Here is a 19,008-nt window from a genome sequence, read left to right as displayed (position 1 = left end):
AATCATCTCTAAACCTGCAGTCAATCAAACAAGAATTTAACTGGCCACACAATTACATGACACATCTCAACTATTTTAGAACTGCACAAGATGACTGTGCTGCAAAGATATACTTAAAGCAATCAAGTTTCTGCTTGGGCCATCAAATTTAGGGTTTTGTAACTGAATTAATAATCTTCTGTAAGCAACCCAAATTTCAATTGAAATCAAGACTGGATCAATATTTACAGTAGGCCCACCAGAAAATAGCCACAACACACTTAACACCATTTTTTTGCACTGCTTTACATTCATGATCTTTTAGCTACACACTGGTATTAAATGTTGCAGTTCCTTTCATGCCTTCCTTCAAATCAGAAAATCACTGTAACAAAAATTATTCATCTGGAAAATACAGATTATAAGAATTATGTTCCATTAATTAACAAACTGAAAGGCATATCATTAAAGTTTAGCCTTGCCTTTCAAAGAAACAGTACAATATTGAGCCTGGAATAAAGTTTGCTTTGGAGCCTTACTATCTGGCAAGTACATTCTTTAAATTTCATTTACCTGACACAAGAATATAGATGCCTTTGGAGTTTTTAAAAGGAGATTCCTCCTTTAATTCCTGTTAATTACGAAATCCATTTTAAATGAAAGTCTATGAAACGTGTTTACAACTAAGAAAAGGATTTTATATTACAATTTGTACATTTGATATGAAACATCTTGTGATATGAAACAGATATTTATGGCAATAATGATGATGGTTTGTTTTATATATTTTTAAGCAGGAAGGCACAAACCAGTTCAAAGAATAACATCTATATTACTTAAATGATCTGCAATTCAGCTAATTGCAAGTAATCCAATAACTGGTTTTTATTATTGGAAAAGCAATGTGATTTTTTTTTGAAATCCTGATAGACTTTAATTACGCACCATACAGAGCACCAAAGGTCCAAACACCCACAATTAGGATATTTCTGCTGAAGATGGGCTGTTTGTTATTTAATATTGACAAGGGAAAGATTAAAATGCATTTTATCAGTAAAACTGGTACATTAATAGATTTAAACAATGTATCCACTGCTATCTATTGCACTGTGGCACATGAGGAGTATAAATTTGCTATGCAATTAAAATTACTTATTTAGATGGAAAAATAAGTGGCTGTCACTTATTGTGTACCAAAAGACTGCAGTTAAAATTTAAATAGAAATCTCACAGCTTATCACCAACAAAAAGCACTACTTTTATATATTTAAGTTGCTGCCTAAAAACATATTGTATTTTTGGTTTTAATAGGAATTAGGATTTCTTAAATGTTTTAATGCAAATGCATTGATTTCATGCATTAATTGTGGTGTTACAATAAAACCCGCAGAATGGTCTACCTGCTCGTTTTTAAATTAACAATGTATGGGTATTACACTATAAAAGATAGATAAGATGCGCAAGCAAATAAACATGCATCAGTAACCTTCGTGCAGTTATTAAACACATGCGTTATTGGCGCATTTGGCCAAACGCATTCTATTAATGCACTGAAATCAATACACTAAACCCCAAGTGAATCAGATATTGTGGCTATGTGCCTGTAGTCTCTGCAAAAACACCTGTGGTTTCAGTAGGTCTACCAACCCACCATTCATCCCATTGTATATACTTCTGTGATGAGGCGAAAGCTCGTCTGCTGCTGCCGCCGATGGTCTCCGCAGAGTTCCTTCCCTGCTGCTGCTGCCCAGGTGTTTAAAGTGCTCAGAATTGCCTCCGTAGTGTTGTTTAAGGCGCTCGGGGCTAGCACCCCGGTGCTGCTGCAGATGCTCCGGAGTCGGGGTGCCAATCATCATGTGCTTTGGGTGCTCGGGACTCGAGCTGATCATGTGCTTGGGGAGGTGCTCGGCGCTGCCGCTCATGTGCTTGGGCAGGAGCTCTGGGCTGCCGGTGTTCAGGCTGTGCTTCTGGTGCTCGGGGCTACCTCCTCCTCGGTGTTTTTGCAGGTGCTCGGGGCTGCCCCCGCCGGGTGCCCGGTGCTTCTGGAGATGCTCGGGGCTGCCCCCTGCCAGCTGGCTGTGGTGCTCGGGGCTGTCGGTGCTGCCCGTGCTGGAGGTACTGCTCCCGTCGCCCACATCTCTTGAACCACTTGTGGCGCTCAGGTGCAGCAGACTGGACTGACTGTCTATGGAGCAACGGCTGCCCACACCCCTCTCCTCGTCCAGCAGCAGGCACATCTCCTTCAGCTCCAAGTTCTCTCTCACCACCTCGTCCTGCTTGGCCTCCAGCTCCTTCATTTTCTGCAGGTACAAGGTAACTTCTTTGCGCATCACTCCCGCAGTGTACCTGCCCAGCCGCTGCCACTCCCGCGACACCTTCTTGCCTTTCTGCCGGTCATCGTCCAGGAAGCAGCAGAGGTCCCTGAGCTCCTGGTTGTCCTCCTGCAGCTTTTGGTTGATGTCTTTCAGCCCCCGAATCTCAGTCAGGTGCACCTGCAACCGCCGGTTCACTTCTTTGATCAGGTTGCTGTGATCGATCATGACCGTCATCTTTTCGGCATCAGATCTCCGAAGTCTCCTCACCAGCTCCTCCTTACTCCACTTCATCAGCTCTTCGTCCGCAATTTTTGACAGGTCCTCCCGCGAGCCTTCTGCGTTCTTAGTCATTTTTATTTTGGACAATAGTACAAATAGAAATAGTTTTCCTTGTGGATATATATGTATTTGTTCCGCCCCACAAATTATTTCTTGTGCCGGTCAGCGCGGGGCATGGTTGTGCTGCGCGCTCCGCAGCCGCGCCACCACTGAATGACTGGTCGCGAGATGCTGCGGCGCGAGCCCCAGTGCCCGGGCTTCCGACGAAGGCAGCCTGGGGAGTGTCAGTGCGCATGCGTGCGCGAAATGCGACCTGGTACTTGTAGGCTCCACATTGCATAATGTTGCAGCTGGAAACAGAAAGAAAGAAAAATACTGCGGATGATGAATTCTTGATATTTAAATGCGGAGACTTGGGAGAATAGAGAAAAAGCAGTCACGCCCAAGAACCAGCACTTTATTTTTATTGCCGTGGGATAGACTTGACGAGACCAGCCACCTTTTTTCTTTTTATTGCAAGAGCAGGCAATGTGAATCACCCCCTGCCTTCACAAAGCCAAATCTTTAAATGCTCCCTTGCTCCTTTTTACACATGCAGGTGATTATATTTACTCAACTTTTTCAGATAGTTCAGAGAGATTCGCAGCTAATGAAGTATCTGTGAATTCAAATCACACCATTAAGAAAACACCTAGATTTCACCTAGTAAGCCTTGCAAACAACCATGTGATAATTGGATTGATCTCAGAAAACGACTTGCCAAAGCCATTTTTGTCATCTATAAAACACAATACATATGTGAAAGAGTACTGTAGAGTTGCTACTGCGAAACTGCTCACTGTCCAGTATTGTAGGCTTGTTTAGATGTCTCTTAAACATTGGGAGAGCACCTGCCTCAATCAGCTTCTCAGCTAGTGCATTCTAAATTGCAGCCACACCCTGGGTGAAAAGATGCCCCAGGTCCCTTCAAAAACTCATACTCCCTAACCTAAACCCATGTCCTATGTTCTTAGACACCTCAGTCATAGAGAAAGGATTCCCACTAGCTACCCAAACTAAATCATGAATATGTACACTTCAAGGATTTTATTTCCAAAATCTGCATTTTTTCATATTCATTTATAGCAGAAAGTACTGTTTTTCTATTTGACGTTAAAAATATCATTCATCACGTGAGTTTTTTTAAAAATCAGCTAATATTGAAATGCAGTGTGCAGCAATGTTTCACAGCTTGCTGGCATTAGCACATTCAGGCTTTAAAAGAATTCCAGAGGGAGAGATAGTAGAATGTTAACAATCTGAGGGACAATTTTTTCAAAGAGTGGAGGTTATATGAAATTAACCGTCAGAAGAAGTGGTGGAAGCATGCACAATTACAGGGTTTATAAAATATTTATACGTACTTGGATTGAAATTGAATATAGAGATACAAGCTTAATGCCAGCAAAGGAAATTAGCATAGAGGGCATCTTAGACAGCATGGGCCGAATGTCCATTTTCTCTGACTCTTGTCAAAAAAGCCTTGACTGATAGCAATGATAGCTAACAATGTCATCAGTTCATTCCTAGGTGGACATTCAGGATCAAGGGTGACTTGCTTCTAGTTCTTGTGTTATAAGGTGACCAATGAGACATGAGCAGACTCTTCCACAGATGATAAAATGGGCCAATGGCAATTTGACATGAGGTATGCCCTTTATACTTCTGACTGCTCCCTCTTCTCTTGGAACAAGCACGTGGCAGGGCATCTTACAAGTTAGTGGGAATGTTGTATTTGTTTTAAGGAGACTTTGAAAACACTCATTTTTTCCTCGCCACCCTTGGTAACCCTTTCGCATGACAAAGTTCAGAACAGAGTCTGCTTTGGGAGTCTGTTGCTGGATAAATGAAAAGCATGGCTTATGCCTGGAGCTGACTGAGTGCAATTGCAGCCTGAGTACTGGCAATCTTTATCTGGGAGATGTCACTGACCCTTATCTATCTATCTATTTATTTAGCAATATGGGACAGAGTAGCTCTTTCTGCCCTTCAAACCACACCCCTCCCCATAACCCCCCGGTAGTCCCAATTTACCCCAACCCAATCATGGGACAACTTACAATGACCAATTAACCTAACTAGTACACCTTTGGACTGTGGGAGGAAACCGGAGCACCCAGGGAAAACCCACACATTCCACAGGGAGGATATACAGAGACTCCTTACAAATGGAACTGAATTCTGAACTTGGATGCCCCTAGCTACACTACCGTGGTGGCCACTCATTTACCTGCGTTTCCGGTGGATTTGGAGAATTGTGAAGAAACAGCTTTTGTGGTATCCTTCCATGCCTTTAGGTGCCTCCTAGGTCTCAGTAGCACATAGGACAGAGACCATTGGTGCCTGGAAGTCCATGAGTTATATGGGTTGGGGATTGTAATTGTTGGTGATTTTTCTTCTGCAATTGAAGAGGTTGGGGATTGTTATTGTCACTTTTTTTCCTGCTGGTGAGGGAGTTAAAGGTTGCTATTGTCACTTTTTTTCTGCAGGGGAGGTGGTGGGGGGGATTATGGATTCTGCAAGTTTTGCTTCTTTTTCATGCTGGGGGAAAAAGTTGATATATTTTCTTTCTGTATTTCATGCCTATCTGGAGAAGACAAATACCAGTTGTATTGTACATGTGTAACTTTGACAATAAAATGAACCTTTGAATGATAGAGCAAAACAACACTTATACAGGTCCTTCAGTCTAACAAGTCCATGCAAACCAAAGTTCCCACCCAGTTAGTCTTAATTTCCTGCATTTGGCCAATATCCCTTTAAGCCCTACCTCTCCAGGGCAACTTAACTATTTAAAAGACATATATATACTTAATGTAACTCAGTTTTTTTCTCTATTTATTTATCATGTATTTCCTTGTACTACTGCCATAAAGTTAACAATTTTAATGACATATTTTGGTGATATTATATCTGATTCTGACTACCTGCATGAAAGAGTTGACCCTCAAGTTCTTTTTAAACCTTTCACCTCTGATGCACTAGTTTGGGTCTCCCCTACCCTAGGGGAAAGACTCCTACTATCCAACCCATGTACACCCCATAATTTTAAGCCATTATACATGGTCACCCTTCATTTTCTTATATTAAAGACCGAGTCGAGCCACATTTCCTTGTAACTGAGAGTCTTCTGGTCCTGGCAACTTTCATAAATCTTTTCTGCACTCTTTCCAGATTAACTACAGTTTTCCTGTAACAGGATATTGCCTTTACACAGTACTCCAACTGCAGCCTCATCAACAACTGCAACATAATTCTCATCACCCTGAGAGTGTGCCAAGTGCATTTTCACTACCGTTTCTCTGACACCCCTTTCAAATAATTATGCCCTTATACTTCCAAGTCTCTGTTCATTACACTCTCTGGTGCCCTTCATGGTACCATTCATAGTATAAAAGTACTATGCCAGTTTCACTTTCCAAAATGCAACACCTCACTGTTATCAGTATTCAAATCCATTGGCCACTCATCAGCCTACTTCCCTAAACAATCAAGGTCCACATGTAATCTACAATAACCTTTGTCATTATCAACACCTCTTAATTTTCTGTCATCTGCAAATTTACTGATCAAGTTTTGTGCATTCACATCCAAATCATTTATACAATTAATAGCAAGAGTTCCAACACCAACTCCTGTGGCACACCACTAGTCACAAACCACCATTCTGAGTAACAACCTTCAACCACCACCCACTGCTTCCTACCTCCAAAAGAATTTTGAATCCAGGTAGCTAGTTCTCCTTGAATTCCATGGGACCTAATCTTCCAGAGCATCCTACCATATGGGTCCTTGTCAAATGCCTTTCCAAAGTCCAAACAGACAACGTCTTCTGTCCTATCCTTATTTACTTTTTTGGGTACTTCTTAATTAAACTCCAAAAGGTTCACCAAGCATGAGTTCCTACACAAAGTCATGTGGACTCCTCCTTATCAGACTCTATTTCTCCAGACACTGGTAGATTCTGCCCCAGTAACATTCGCATTACTGATGTCAGGCTGGCTAGTCTGTTGTCCCCGGCTTCTCCTTGTATTCACCACCTTCCAAACTACAAGACCTTCACCAATGGCTAATATCTCCACACAGGCCTCCACAATCCTCCCTAGCCTCCACAAAGTCCAAGGATGTACTCAGGCAGGCTCCAGGGATTTATCCTCCTTAATGTTCTGTAAGCCTGCAAATATATCCTCCAAAACATCTCTACCTGTTTCCCTTATATCTTGAACAACCAGAGTTGCCCCCTCAGTGAACATCAAGGAGAAATATTCATCACCTTACCCTCTCTTTATTGGATAAAGTGCCCTCCAATTGATCAATCAATGAAATTTGCCTTTCTAATATCTTGTTCTTATTCTGAGCATCAAGCCACTTACCCACCCTCTTCACACTGAAGCCTGTTGAGCCAAAGCCTCCTCACTCCTACACTGGTCCACTCTCACAATGACCACTCTACTTGACCCAAGCTTATTTTTATTAGTTACTGATAATTAGCTAATTAACTAAATACCTGTTCACTACTGTTAGTTGACTTTCCCCTTTTAATGACCTGTAAAGTGAAACTCACAAACAAGCAATGAGATTCACCTCTTTTAAACTCTCCCACTCTTGCTCCAAGTCCCAAGTTATGTGCTAAGTCTGAGGTTTTGATCTATCCTTTTCCTTGGTCAAAGACTGTTGGCACATTGAAAGCAGTAGTGAATTTTATCACAAATGTCATTATGCCTGAATGTGAATGTTTATTAAGTTCCTTTTTATGATTGTTTGAGAGTGAATAAGCAGGTGAACATATACATAATTAAAGATGATTTAGCCTTTTGAATTATGTGACAGAAAGTAATTTTCATTTATCAATCTACAAAACATGATAAATACACAAAGAAATTTAATCAATATGCTCCTAATATTAAGGAAATAATCAAATTTGACACAGGCACGATACATGCAATAGTGAATGGGCCGGCACATTTAAAGTTAATGGAAAGAAAAAGAACTAGTTATTTAGTGGACAGCACCCTTGCCCATTGAGTTCCCCCCCCCACAAGTTTTATTTTAGAATTATAAGAATTAACATCAGAAGCAGCATGAGTAATGCATGTAATTCAAGACGCTAAAGGCTAGAGCATCATTACATGAGATTTTATTATTTATTTTATATTACCTTTATCTCCAGTTTTCAAGTAGCTTTTCAGTTGGAGTGATGCATGGACTGTAACACCTGATATCTACAGATATATGTAGCACTGGAGTGAGTATATCAAGGCTAGATGCTAAGAAGATTTTTTTTCGGATCATCCAAATGGGAAGTCTTAGCATGTCTGATGAATTTGCTTTTGGATTTGTCATTCATTGCAAAGGATCCATTCCTTGAAGTAAATACCAGTGACGTCCCATGTGCCCAAGGAAGGTCATATAACCATGATTATGTTATTACTGTATTCTTTTGGCATTTTAATAGCTTTCATATTATCTTGTAGAGATTGTATGAAAACATCATTCACATTCAGTTTATGAAGCCCAAGGTATTTTTAAATTGTTTGCCAGCTTCTCTCTGTTGCAAAAATCAAATTGTATGGTTTATGATATCACTTTGTTCTTCCCGCTCTCTCTATTTTGATCAATTCTATATAGGGATGTGCTTATTTTCCAATTACCACTGTTACAAAATTACTGACACATCAAATGCATTGTGCCGGTCTTTGTTGTTGATGGTTGCTGTTTGATCTTCAATGTTTTCCCAGCAATTTATACCTTTTAGATGATATTGTTTGCTTTCTTTGCCATTTCCCTCTTTCCATGGATTTTGTGAAACAAAGATAAAAATGAACATAAAAATCTTGCCTGCGGCTAAAGCAATAAATAATTACTTTCTACCCTATTAAGAAAACTTAACAGATAACCAATTCAGTGGATTTCGGTTAATTGGGCCATCAGTTAATCGGGGCAGCTGCTTATTTGAGACAACTCTTAAAGTACAAAACCAAATCAATAAGATTGCTGTGATTCCCTTCGTTTATTTGGAACACCATGCTGTTTATCAGGGCAGGAGACTTGCCGAGCAGATTCTAACCAGCGTAAGTCACATGCCATTAAGCACTATACCATGCTTAGAGCAAATGGTTTTTAAATAGTGTCAGTCACATGTGTTTGTGTTCAAAAAACAGTAATCTTTGCCACTGATATTGGTGGTACACCATTTTGACAGGTGGGCTAAATCAAGTGAGGATAGCTGGTGAGGCTCGCATCCCAGAGAGATATGGACACCTCTATCCTAGCTTGCAAAGTTAACTCTGATGGACTGGGCCGATGAGCTCTACAGTGAGTACCAAGGCCGGGAAGGCAGCTCTGCAATGCTCAGTGGAGAGCGAAAGGCATGACGAGCCACGGCAGAAGTCATGGTCAACCACTGCAAGCAGGGAAGACCCCAGTTGTGACACCTACTCGTACCACTGGACCCAGACTTCTGAGGTCAAAAGAGTGGAACTGCCCCAGAGCAATGGCTTTTACACTTCTAAAGCTCTCCACACAGGTTTCTCGTCATCACTGGATACGATGGACAACCAACAGTAGTATTGGTAATGCTGTAATCTGTTCTCTGTTTCAATTAAATGCATAATTTATTAATCAGTTTGTCTTTTTTATAGTCTTTAAATTATTTCCATAAAACTTTGGCTAATTGTGGCATCCATTTAATTGCACCAAAATGTCTCAATGTGTCCCGATTAACCGGAATCTACTATATAGAAACAGACAGATTGATCATAATATAATTGAATTCATACGCAATTTGAGAGAGAGAAGCCTAAGTCACATGTATCAGTATTGCAATGGAATTAAAGGGAATTACAGAGGCATGAGAGAGGAGCTTGCCCAAATGGATTGGAGGAGGATACTGGCAGGGTGCTGGCGGAGCAGAAGTGGCTGAAGTTTCTGGAAACAGTTCACAAGGTGCCAGATAGATATGTCCCACAGAAGAAGAAGAAGAAGTTGTTCTCAAATGGCAAGTCTGGGCAAGCATGGCTGATGCTGAAAGTTCCAGAATGCATAAAAGCCAAGGAAAGGGCATATAAGGTAGCAAAAGTGAATGGGAAGTTGGATGATTGGGAAGCTTTTAAAATCCAACAAAAGGCAACTAAAAAGCCCTAAGAAGAGAAAAGATGAAGTATGAGGGTAAACTAGCCGATAACATAAAGCAGTGTACTAAAAGCTTTTTCAGTTATATGAAGAGTAAAAGAGAGGTGAGAGTTGATATTGGACCACTAGAAAATGATGTTGATGGGAACAAAGAAATGCAGATGAACTTAATAAGTACTTTGCTTCAGTCTTTAGTGTTCAAGACACTCGCTGTACGGCAGAGGTCTGTGAGTGTCAGGGAGCATGAGTAAGTGCTATTGGTATTACAAAGGAAAAAATGCTAGATAAGCTCAAAGGTCTTCAGGCGGATAAGTCACCTGGTCCAGATGGACTACAACCCAGAATCCTGAAAGAGTTTGCTGAAGAGATAAGAGATGCATTGGTCATGATCTTTCAAGAGTCACTTAATTCTGTCATGGTCCCGGAGGACAGGAAAATTGCAAATGTCACTCCACTTTTAAGAAGGGAGGAAGAGAAAAGAGAGGAAATTGTAGGCCAGTTAGCCTAACCTCAGTGGTTGGGAAACTGTTGGAGTCTATTATTAAGGATAAGGTTCTGAGGTACTCAAATACTAATGATAAAGTAAGTCACTATCAGCATGGTTTCTGTAAAGGGAAATCTTGACTGACAAATCTGTTAGAGTTCTTCAAGGAAGTAACAAGCAGGTTGGACAAAGGAGAGGCAGTGGATGTTATTTAGACTTTTAGAAGGCCTTTGATAAGATGCCACACATGAGGCTGCTTAACAAGATAAAATCCTGTGGTGTTATAGGAAAGATACTGGCATGGATAGAGGAATGGCTGACAGACAGGAAGCAGTGAGTGGGAATAAAGGGGGCCTTCTCTGGTTGGCTGCTAGTGATTAGTGGTGTTCCTCAGGGGTCAGTATGGGGACCACTACTTCTCACATTGCTTCTGAATGATTTGGATAATGGAATTGATGGCTTTGTGGCAAAGTTTGCTGATGATACAAAGCAGGTGGAGGGGTAGGTAGTGCTGAGGAAGTGATACGATTGTAGCAGGACTTAGACAAATTGTAAGAATGGGCAAAAAAGCGGCAGATGAAATATGGTGTTGGAAAATGTATGATAATGTGTTTTGCTAAAAGGAACAATAGTGCGGACTATTATCAAAATGGGGAAAAAATTCAATTTTCAGAGGTGTAGAGAGACTTAGAAGCCCTCATGCAAGACTCCCAGAAGGTTAATTCACCAGTTGAGTCTGTGTTAAAGAAGACCAATGCAATGGTGGCATTTATTTCACGGAAGAAGAAGAAGAAAGCCTTTAACTCCAAGTGCAGTCATCGGGATGTTGTCATGATGGCGTTTTTTTAGCAGGCTTTCTTACTTTTACGAGGCCAAGTTGCTAGCTAAACACTCAAACCAGCATGGATGGAAAGCATGCAAGGGGGCCAGCTGGATTCAAACTCAGGAGCCTTTGCTCTGAAATCAGGCGCTAATGTCATTATGCCACCAGCCGGCTATTTAGTTCAAGGGGAATAGAATATAAAAACAAGAAGATAATGCTGAGGCTTTATAAGACACTAGTCAGGCCGCATTTGGAGTATTGTTAACAGTTTTGGGCCCCTTATCTCAGAAGGGATGTATTGTCATTGGAGACAGACCAGAAGAGGTTCATGAGGATGATTCTGGGAATGAAGGGGTTACCATATCAGGAATGTTTGGCAGCTTAGTGGGGAGGTGTAAACAAAAACAAAACTGCAAATTTGGAAATAGCGCAGGCAGTGAGTGCAAGTGAGAGTTCTGATCAAACACAACCCAAATCACTGTGAAGAGATATTGAAGCATTTTTAATTTTGAAAGTGGATGGTCGCAGGCAATATAAAAAGTATTTCTATATAAGACCATAAGACATAGGAGCAGAATTAGGCCATTCAGCCCATTGAGTCCACTCCACCATTCCATCATGGCTGATCCCAGATCCCTCTCAACCCCACACCATATCCCTTGATGCCCCGACCAATCAGGAATCTATCAACTTCCACTTTAAGTATACCCACGGACTTGGCTCCCACTGCAGTCTGGGGCAGAGCATTCCACAGATTCACCACTTTTTGGCTAAAAGAAGTTCCTCCTTACTTCTGTTCTAAAAGTTGGCCCTGAATTTTGAGGCTGTGCCCTCTAGCTCTGGATAACCCACCAGATGGAACATCTAGCCTGTGAAGCAGAGTGACCAAAGGTCCCTAACCTATTTTTGAATGCCTCTAATGATCAGGAATGAACATAAACAGTTAAAAAGGACTTAGTTTAGTTTTAAATTGAAACTACAATAAATTTACTTAAAAGCCTATTAAGTGCAATGAATTAATTTAAAATAGAGCCAAGTGACAATGAGTCTCAAATGCTGAAGTTAGAAAGGAGCAGGAAATCACATGCTGAGTCCAGATCAGCTCCATAGCTCTTATCCAGATGTATCATTAAATGCATTGTGTTATATAATGTCTGGGATCAGACAGTATACATTTGGTACCTAGTGCCTCAGTTTAATGCCAGGCATAGCCAATGCAACAACAGCCCTGAAGCCTATGACAGCTTGGGCTACCAAATGTCTGTTTCACTGCTGTAAGTTGTCTTTTGATAATCAGAAATGCTTCAAATGGACGAAAATTAACAATTTTTTAAAAATTGAAACTCATAAATTTGTTTAAAAATGCGATAAACTGCTGTTAATTCATAACATGCAATAATGTAAGGAAAATGAATAAAATTGGGTGGTAAAGAGGTGCATCAAGCAGAGCAGTGGTATTATAGCCCCAGTGATCTGGATTCAATCCTAATGTTCAGCGCTTTTTGTGCGAACTTTGCAAGTTCTCCCTTTTACTGTGTAAATTTCTTCGGTCACCTGGTTTCCTCCCTCATTCCAAACAAGCACAAGATGGCAAGTTAACTGGCAGTAGCCCTGAGAGTGTAGGCAAGTGGATTTCAATGGGATTGGAGTCACTGTCCTTCACTGTAACAGTATGGTTAGCTAAATTATTTAATTACAGTCATACAGCACAGACAGACCCTTCAGCCCAGTGGGTCTGAACCCATTACACCCCTTACACTAATCTTATTTTTATTCTTCCCTCATTCCTATTCTCTCTTCTCCACACTCTGTACAGTGACAAATTAACCAATGTGCTTTTGCGTGTCCTCCAAGACGGCCACAACCTTCTCGTCGGGTTTGGAGGCTTGCATACCTCATACCCAGAGGGCTATGTTGGCTGGGTTCAGGGCCTTGTGCTTTGATTCTTGGTAGGGTCACCCATGTCAAACGTGTCAAAGGGTAGAGGCCAGACTAAGAGTGGTCCATAGGTTCTCCAGGTTTGGGGGTTCAGCCCAGGGTTAACAAACCTGACTGGTCAAAAATATTGTTACAGAAACAGCGATGGAGAATTCTATATCGGTGTGCAACAGTATTCCTGAGACGCCACCTCGGATTTACATGACTGACAGATGGGAAAACCAAGGGGGAGCTACTGGCATGATAAAGGAAGCCCTGAACTCCACCAAGATCAGAAATGAAGACTCTGAGCCAGACCTGAGGCATAATAGAGAAGATAGCCAAGGACAGACAGAGATGGAGGACCTTCAGTGCTGCCCTAAATGCCAGCAGTGTTACAGGCAGTAACTGTGTTGGATGTGGGGGAAAGCTGCTGCACCCAGAGGGGACGCAGCCACCCCACGGGAGAACGTGAAAGCTCCAGGCAGACAGCAACAAGTCTAGGGTTGAACCGGCATCCCTGGAGCTGTCAGGCAGTGGCACCATTGTGCTGCCCATATTTTTGTGCATTTTTATCTCATTTGATGCTAACAATACATACATAGATGTTTAAAAGCAGTGCAGCAGCGAAGGGAGGATTATAAGGCATGGCACTGTGTTGACCTGGTCACCACATTTAGCCCTTTAGACTAAATAAATGAAAACTTACCTGCACTCACCGTTTCAATAAGGTTGGTGATCAGGTGATCACATTCAAATCGATGGGTTACACCATCTTCAGCCATCATCCTAGGTGTAAAGCTAATGAAGTTCAGGACATTTGTGCTTTGCCCTGGGCCAAGGTAGAACAGGCAGTCAAACATGTTGGTACTTGATCTCCAGCTTCTCCCTGCCTTTCACATTGTAGTTCCTAGACTCACGTGTCAGGAGCAGGCTGACCTGGGCACTGCAACGAACCATCAGTTTTCTGCAGAAGTACCGGATGGTGAGCAGCACAATCCTGCCTTTTACTCTTAAGTAAATTACTGTCTTATCGATCATCTATAAATAAACATACAACATGAAAGAAATATAATAAAAGGTAGGAAAGGACTGAGAGTAATACTAGACCATGTCCTACACTATATTTTCTTTGATTTGATAATTTACCTTACATTTGTCATTCAATACTTGAATCAAATCTGATTTTGCATAGTCATACTTCTTGTTCTATTTACTGTATACAGTATTTCAAGTTACTGGAAATTTTAAAATGTATTACTCTGTTTGCCTTCATAATTTGCTGGGATTAGATTGAGCAGTGGGTATAAATTTTACCTGTGGTGCCTAGAAAAGAGTGTGAGTTTGGAACAGAAGCAGGAATGCACAGCAACAGTGTCCTCAGGTGGCCCAGATGAAAATGGTGATCTTTGCAAAGCTTCAGCAGCACTTTTCAGGTTTTCACTGCTGCCTTACAAGATTAGAAGACTGATTCTTTTTTTTTTTTAATTACCTTGTAAAGTGGCATTGATAAATCCACAGTTTCACATTCAGACACAGAGGGGTATCAGAGGGGTGTCACGTCCATGGAGTTGCAGTTTGCAGAATTAAATGGATAGTGGCGGTTAGGAAAAGCGTTCAGATATCAAAAACTTGAAAAAATTAAGGCCAAGGATAATGAAAACTTGACATAGAATGCTAACAAGCAGAAGAAGATTAGCTGGAGTTGGGAACTGTCAAGAAGCAGGAAAAAAGTGGAGCAACAGATAAGAAACCTAAGCTATAGACTGAATTAAATTAAATCAACTAAAATAAAAGAGACAGAATATGGAAATTATAATAATGAAATATGAAATAGTAATGAAATAGTTGCCTGGTTTGTACTAATAAACATCAGGTTTTATTATAATCATTATCAACCAGCGATAATTGATACAAAGGGTAGAATAAATAAAGTTGTTCACTGAAGCAGTATGTGAGAATGGAAATAATTCGATTATACACTCATAAATAATTCAATTCCCATTTTAATGTCATTTTTAAGTGCGATTTCCCATGGTGCTCACTGGGAGTTAAGAATAAATGCAAATTTCAGGTGTAGCAGAATTAAGGGTCAAGGATAACATATCAGGTATGAAGAAATTGCTTAAAATCACTAACTAAATGGCCACATCCTGACTTTGTTTTGCATTGCCTTTATAGACATCATTAATGTTTATAATAGAAACTGTCATCCAATTTGTAATTATATCATTTTGCCAGTGATCACACTGCAGGGAATCCATAAGAGAAAGGGGGCACTGCAGTAAATTGGACATTGAAGTGCAGACATTGGAGTTTAAATCTCAAATTAATCTGTCAGATATGAAAAGAGGAATTTCCAACTTTGGTACAATTGACAATTTGAGAGCCATTTGTCACCAGAGTAGATGTTGCTTTGTATTTTTCTTTGTCTATTTCTTATTCAAACTTAATTTCATATCACTGAATGTAAAATCATGGACTGACACAACTGCCACCATTTAAAACATATTCTTCAATTTATTTAATGAGCATAAGTTAATCCAGTTTGAGTAACATAGCCAAGTGAATTATCACACAAAATAAGAATTTTAATCATGGATTCAGTCCAAAATTTTTGATTTTTTTTAAGAATCTTTAAATAAATGTAAGTAAGTGACTTCAAAACTATATTCGTTATCATAATGGATTAGTGTACTATGGTCACTTTTTTAATATTCAAATGCCTTGTAGATGTTCCATTAGCATCCTAGCAATTAAAAAAGCCAAAGAAAATTTAGGAGACTTTTTGAAAGATCTATACATGGACGCAAACAGTGAAAACTTGCCATAATAATTAATTCTTACTAGGGCTTTGTCATCTCTGTTGGTGGACTTCAAAGATGAAAGTGTATTGAGAAGCAGGTACAGGAGTAAGCTATTTGTGCCTTTCATCTTGCTCCACTAGGCAAAGCAATCGTGGCTGACCTTCTGTCTCAATATGGTACAATTTTCCCGCACTCTCCCTATATCCCTTGATGTACTTTACATCTAAAATTCATCTATCCTTTTAAAAAAAATTATTCTGTGACTTTGCATCTACAGTGCTCCGTGGTAGCAATACTCTCAGATTCACCATCCTCCGAGTGAATAAGTTTCTTCTTAGTTCATTCCAAAATCTCTTATCCTGTAACCTAAAACTGTGATCCCTTGTTCTAGTATCCTAGCCAAGGGACACATCTTCTGACAGACATGATTAAGCCCTCTCTCATTCTTCTAAGTTCAAGTGTGTACAAACATTGCTGACTTAATCACTCTTTATATAACAGTCCAGCTATCCCAATAATCAAGCTGGTGAACTTTCATTGCACTGCTTTAAAACAAGTATATACTTGCATGGTTAACAGAACCAAAGATACAAACAATACCCCAGGTGTGGTCTCTCAAGAACCAATACTCAGATCCTCTGGCTAGCATATCATTTGCCTTCTTAACTGCACAGTATGTTTGCTTTCAGTGACAGATGAACAGGGACACCCTTGTCACTGGAAATGAATGCTTCCCAACTCAACACTTTTTAAATAATGCACCACCTTTCTGAATTTCCTGCTGAGTTGATCGGTGTGCCATTTTCATGGAACTCCCCTCACTGAGTGTCAGCTATGGTTTAGTCAGTAGCACTCTGGCTTTAAGTCACACTTAAAACACAAAATCTGGGCCGTGAAGTACTGAGGGTGTGCTACACTGGCAGACCGAGATGGATACAAGTCACTCTGCAGATCTATTTCAAAGTAAAGTAAGAGAGATCTGCTCAAGTTTCAATACAACATCCATCCCACAATCAGCATCGCCAACTGAAGTATAACACATCATGAAAGTATAATATAGTATTTATCTGAGAGCTTATCCCAGCTGTCATAGCCAATATTAATCCTTTGATCAACACTGCAAAGGATGGATTATCTATTCTTTATCACATTACTCTTTATGGGAACTTGTTCTGTACATATTGCCTGCTGTGTTCCCTGCATTATGGTGACTACATTTCTTTACTGTAAATCTCTATGGGATGATGTGAAAGTTGCTATTTAAATTTTCTTATTTTATCATAATAAAGAAGGCAGCATTTTGCCTGTTAATTCTATTCCCAGTCTTACAGCAATCACCTGACTTCAACCACACTAGGCATAATTGATCAGTTAGCCCACTAATTAGCATATATTTGGGATGTGGGAGGAAATCTGCACAGTCACGGGAAAAACATGCAAACTTCACACAAACGACAACAAACCTGGCTTGCTGAAGCTCAGAGGCAGCCACACTACCTTATGTGCCATTGGGTCATACTTGACGTGTAAGTCTTTAGTGTCATTGAGTAAATAATGTCAGTCTATTGACTTATACAACTTGCATATTAACATGGTTAGGAGTACTAGTCAGTAAAGAGAGAGCGAGAATCATTGCATTAAGATTGTGAGGATTGAGCATGATGTGAATAATGTGCTGAGCTCCTTCTGTTTCATTGCAAGGAGTACTGTAGGTCAGGTAGATGAGCTTAGAGCATGAATTAGCATGTGGAGTTATGACATTGTAACCATTAGTGAGATTTGGTCACAGGAGTGGCAGGACTGGCCGCTCGGTGTTCCAGGATTCTGTTGTTTTAGACACACTGGAGCTGGAGGGATAAAAGAAAAGGGGTGGTATTAATAATTATCATCAGGGATTTGGTAGAGGTATACAAAATTATGATGGAATAAATGCAAGCAGGTTTTTCCCACTGAGGTCGGATGGGACAAGAACTTCCCATATTTGGCATGTCATCTGAAACTTTGACAAAGTTCTATAAATGCAGTGAGGAGTATCCTGACCGGTTATATATCAGCCTGGTATGGAAACACCAATGTGCAAGAACAGATGTGCCAACAAAAAGTGATGGAGACAGCCCAGTCCATCAGAGGCAAACTCCTCCCTACCATTGAGCACATCTACAAGGAGTGCTGCCACAAGACCGTAAGACAAAGGAGCAGAATTAGGCCATTCGAGCCATCAAGTCTGCTCCATAGTTCCATCGTGGTTGATTTATTACCACTCTCAATTCTATTCTACTGCCTTCTCCCTGTAACTTTGACACCCCGACTAATCAAAAACCTATCAACATCTGCTTTAAATATACTCAGTTACTTGGCCTCCACAGTCATTTGTGGCAATGAATTCCACAGATTCACTATCTTCTAGTTAAAGAAATTCCTCCTCATCTCTGTTCTAAATGGAAGTCTATTCTGAGCCTGTGCTCCCTAGTCCTAGACTCACCTATTCTAGGAAACATCCTCCACACATCCACTCTATCTGGGCCATTCAATGTTTGATAGGTAAGAAAGCAGCATCCATTATCAAGGGCCCTCACCATCCAGTTCATGCTCTTTTCTCACTGCTGCCAGCAGGAAGGAGGTATAGGAGCATTATGTTCCATGCCACCAGGGTCTGGAACAGTTATTACTCTTTAACCATCAGAGTCCTGAACCACAATGAATAAACTCAACTCTGAACTATTTCCATAACCAATGGATTCAGTTTCAAAGACTCTACTGCTGATGTTCTCAGTTTTATTTATTTATTTTTTAATTCTGTTTTTGCACAATTTGCCTTCTTTTGCAGATTGGTTGCTGGTCAGTTTTTGTATGTAGTTTTTCATGATTCTATGTTATTTCTTTGTTCTACTGTGAATATCTGCAAGAAAGTGAATCACAAGGTAATATATGGTGACATATACTTGGATAATAAATTTATTGAATCTGAACTTGAACTAGTGGTCATAGAGTAAGGGTGAAAGGTGAAATATTTCAGGGGAGCAGAAGGGGGAATTTCTTTACTCAGAGGGTGGTTAGAATGTGGAATGAGTTGCCAGTGGAGGTGGTGGATGTGGGTTTAATTTCAGCACTTAATGTAATTATGGATAAGTATTTGGATGGCATTGGCCTGGAGGGCTATGGTTCAGGTGCAGATCAATGGATGTAGTCAGAATAGTTCAGCATTCACTTGGTGGGTCAAAGGCTTGACTTTGT

At 40.4% G+C, this 19,008-nt stretch overlaps 1 protein-coding gene across 1 annotated transcript in view; it reads right to left on the bottom strand.

Moving 5' to 3' along the window:
- ccdc85a (coiled-coil domain containing 85A) overlaps window positions 1–2,816 on the bottom strand; it is a 480,720-nt gene extending 477,904 nt beyond the window's left edge. Inside the window, exon 1 of the mRNA XM_073051041.1 lies at window positions 1,631–2,816. Within this exon, the coding sequence (XP_072907142.1) occupies window positions 1,631–2,645 (1,015 nt within the window). The 5' untranslated portion in view covers window positions 2,646–2,816. The remainder of the gene's footprint in view (window positions 1–1,630) is intronic.
- Window positions 2,817–19,008: the final 16,192 nt, after the last annotated feature.

Source organism: Hemitrygon akajei, chromosome 7 (genome assembly GCF_048418815.1).
Source record: "Hemitrygon akajei chromosome 7, sHemAka1.3, whole genome shotgun sequence".
Classification (NCBI taxonomy): Eukaryota; Metazoa; Chordata; class Chondrichthyes; order Myliobatiformes; family Dasyatidae; genus Hemitrygon; species Hemitrygon akajei.
The sequence above is the reverse complement of the archived record's forward strand: the minus strand, read 5'-3'. Positions and strand labels throughout refer to the sequence as shown.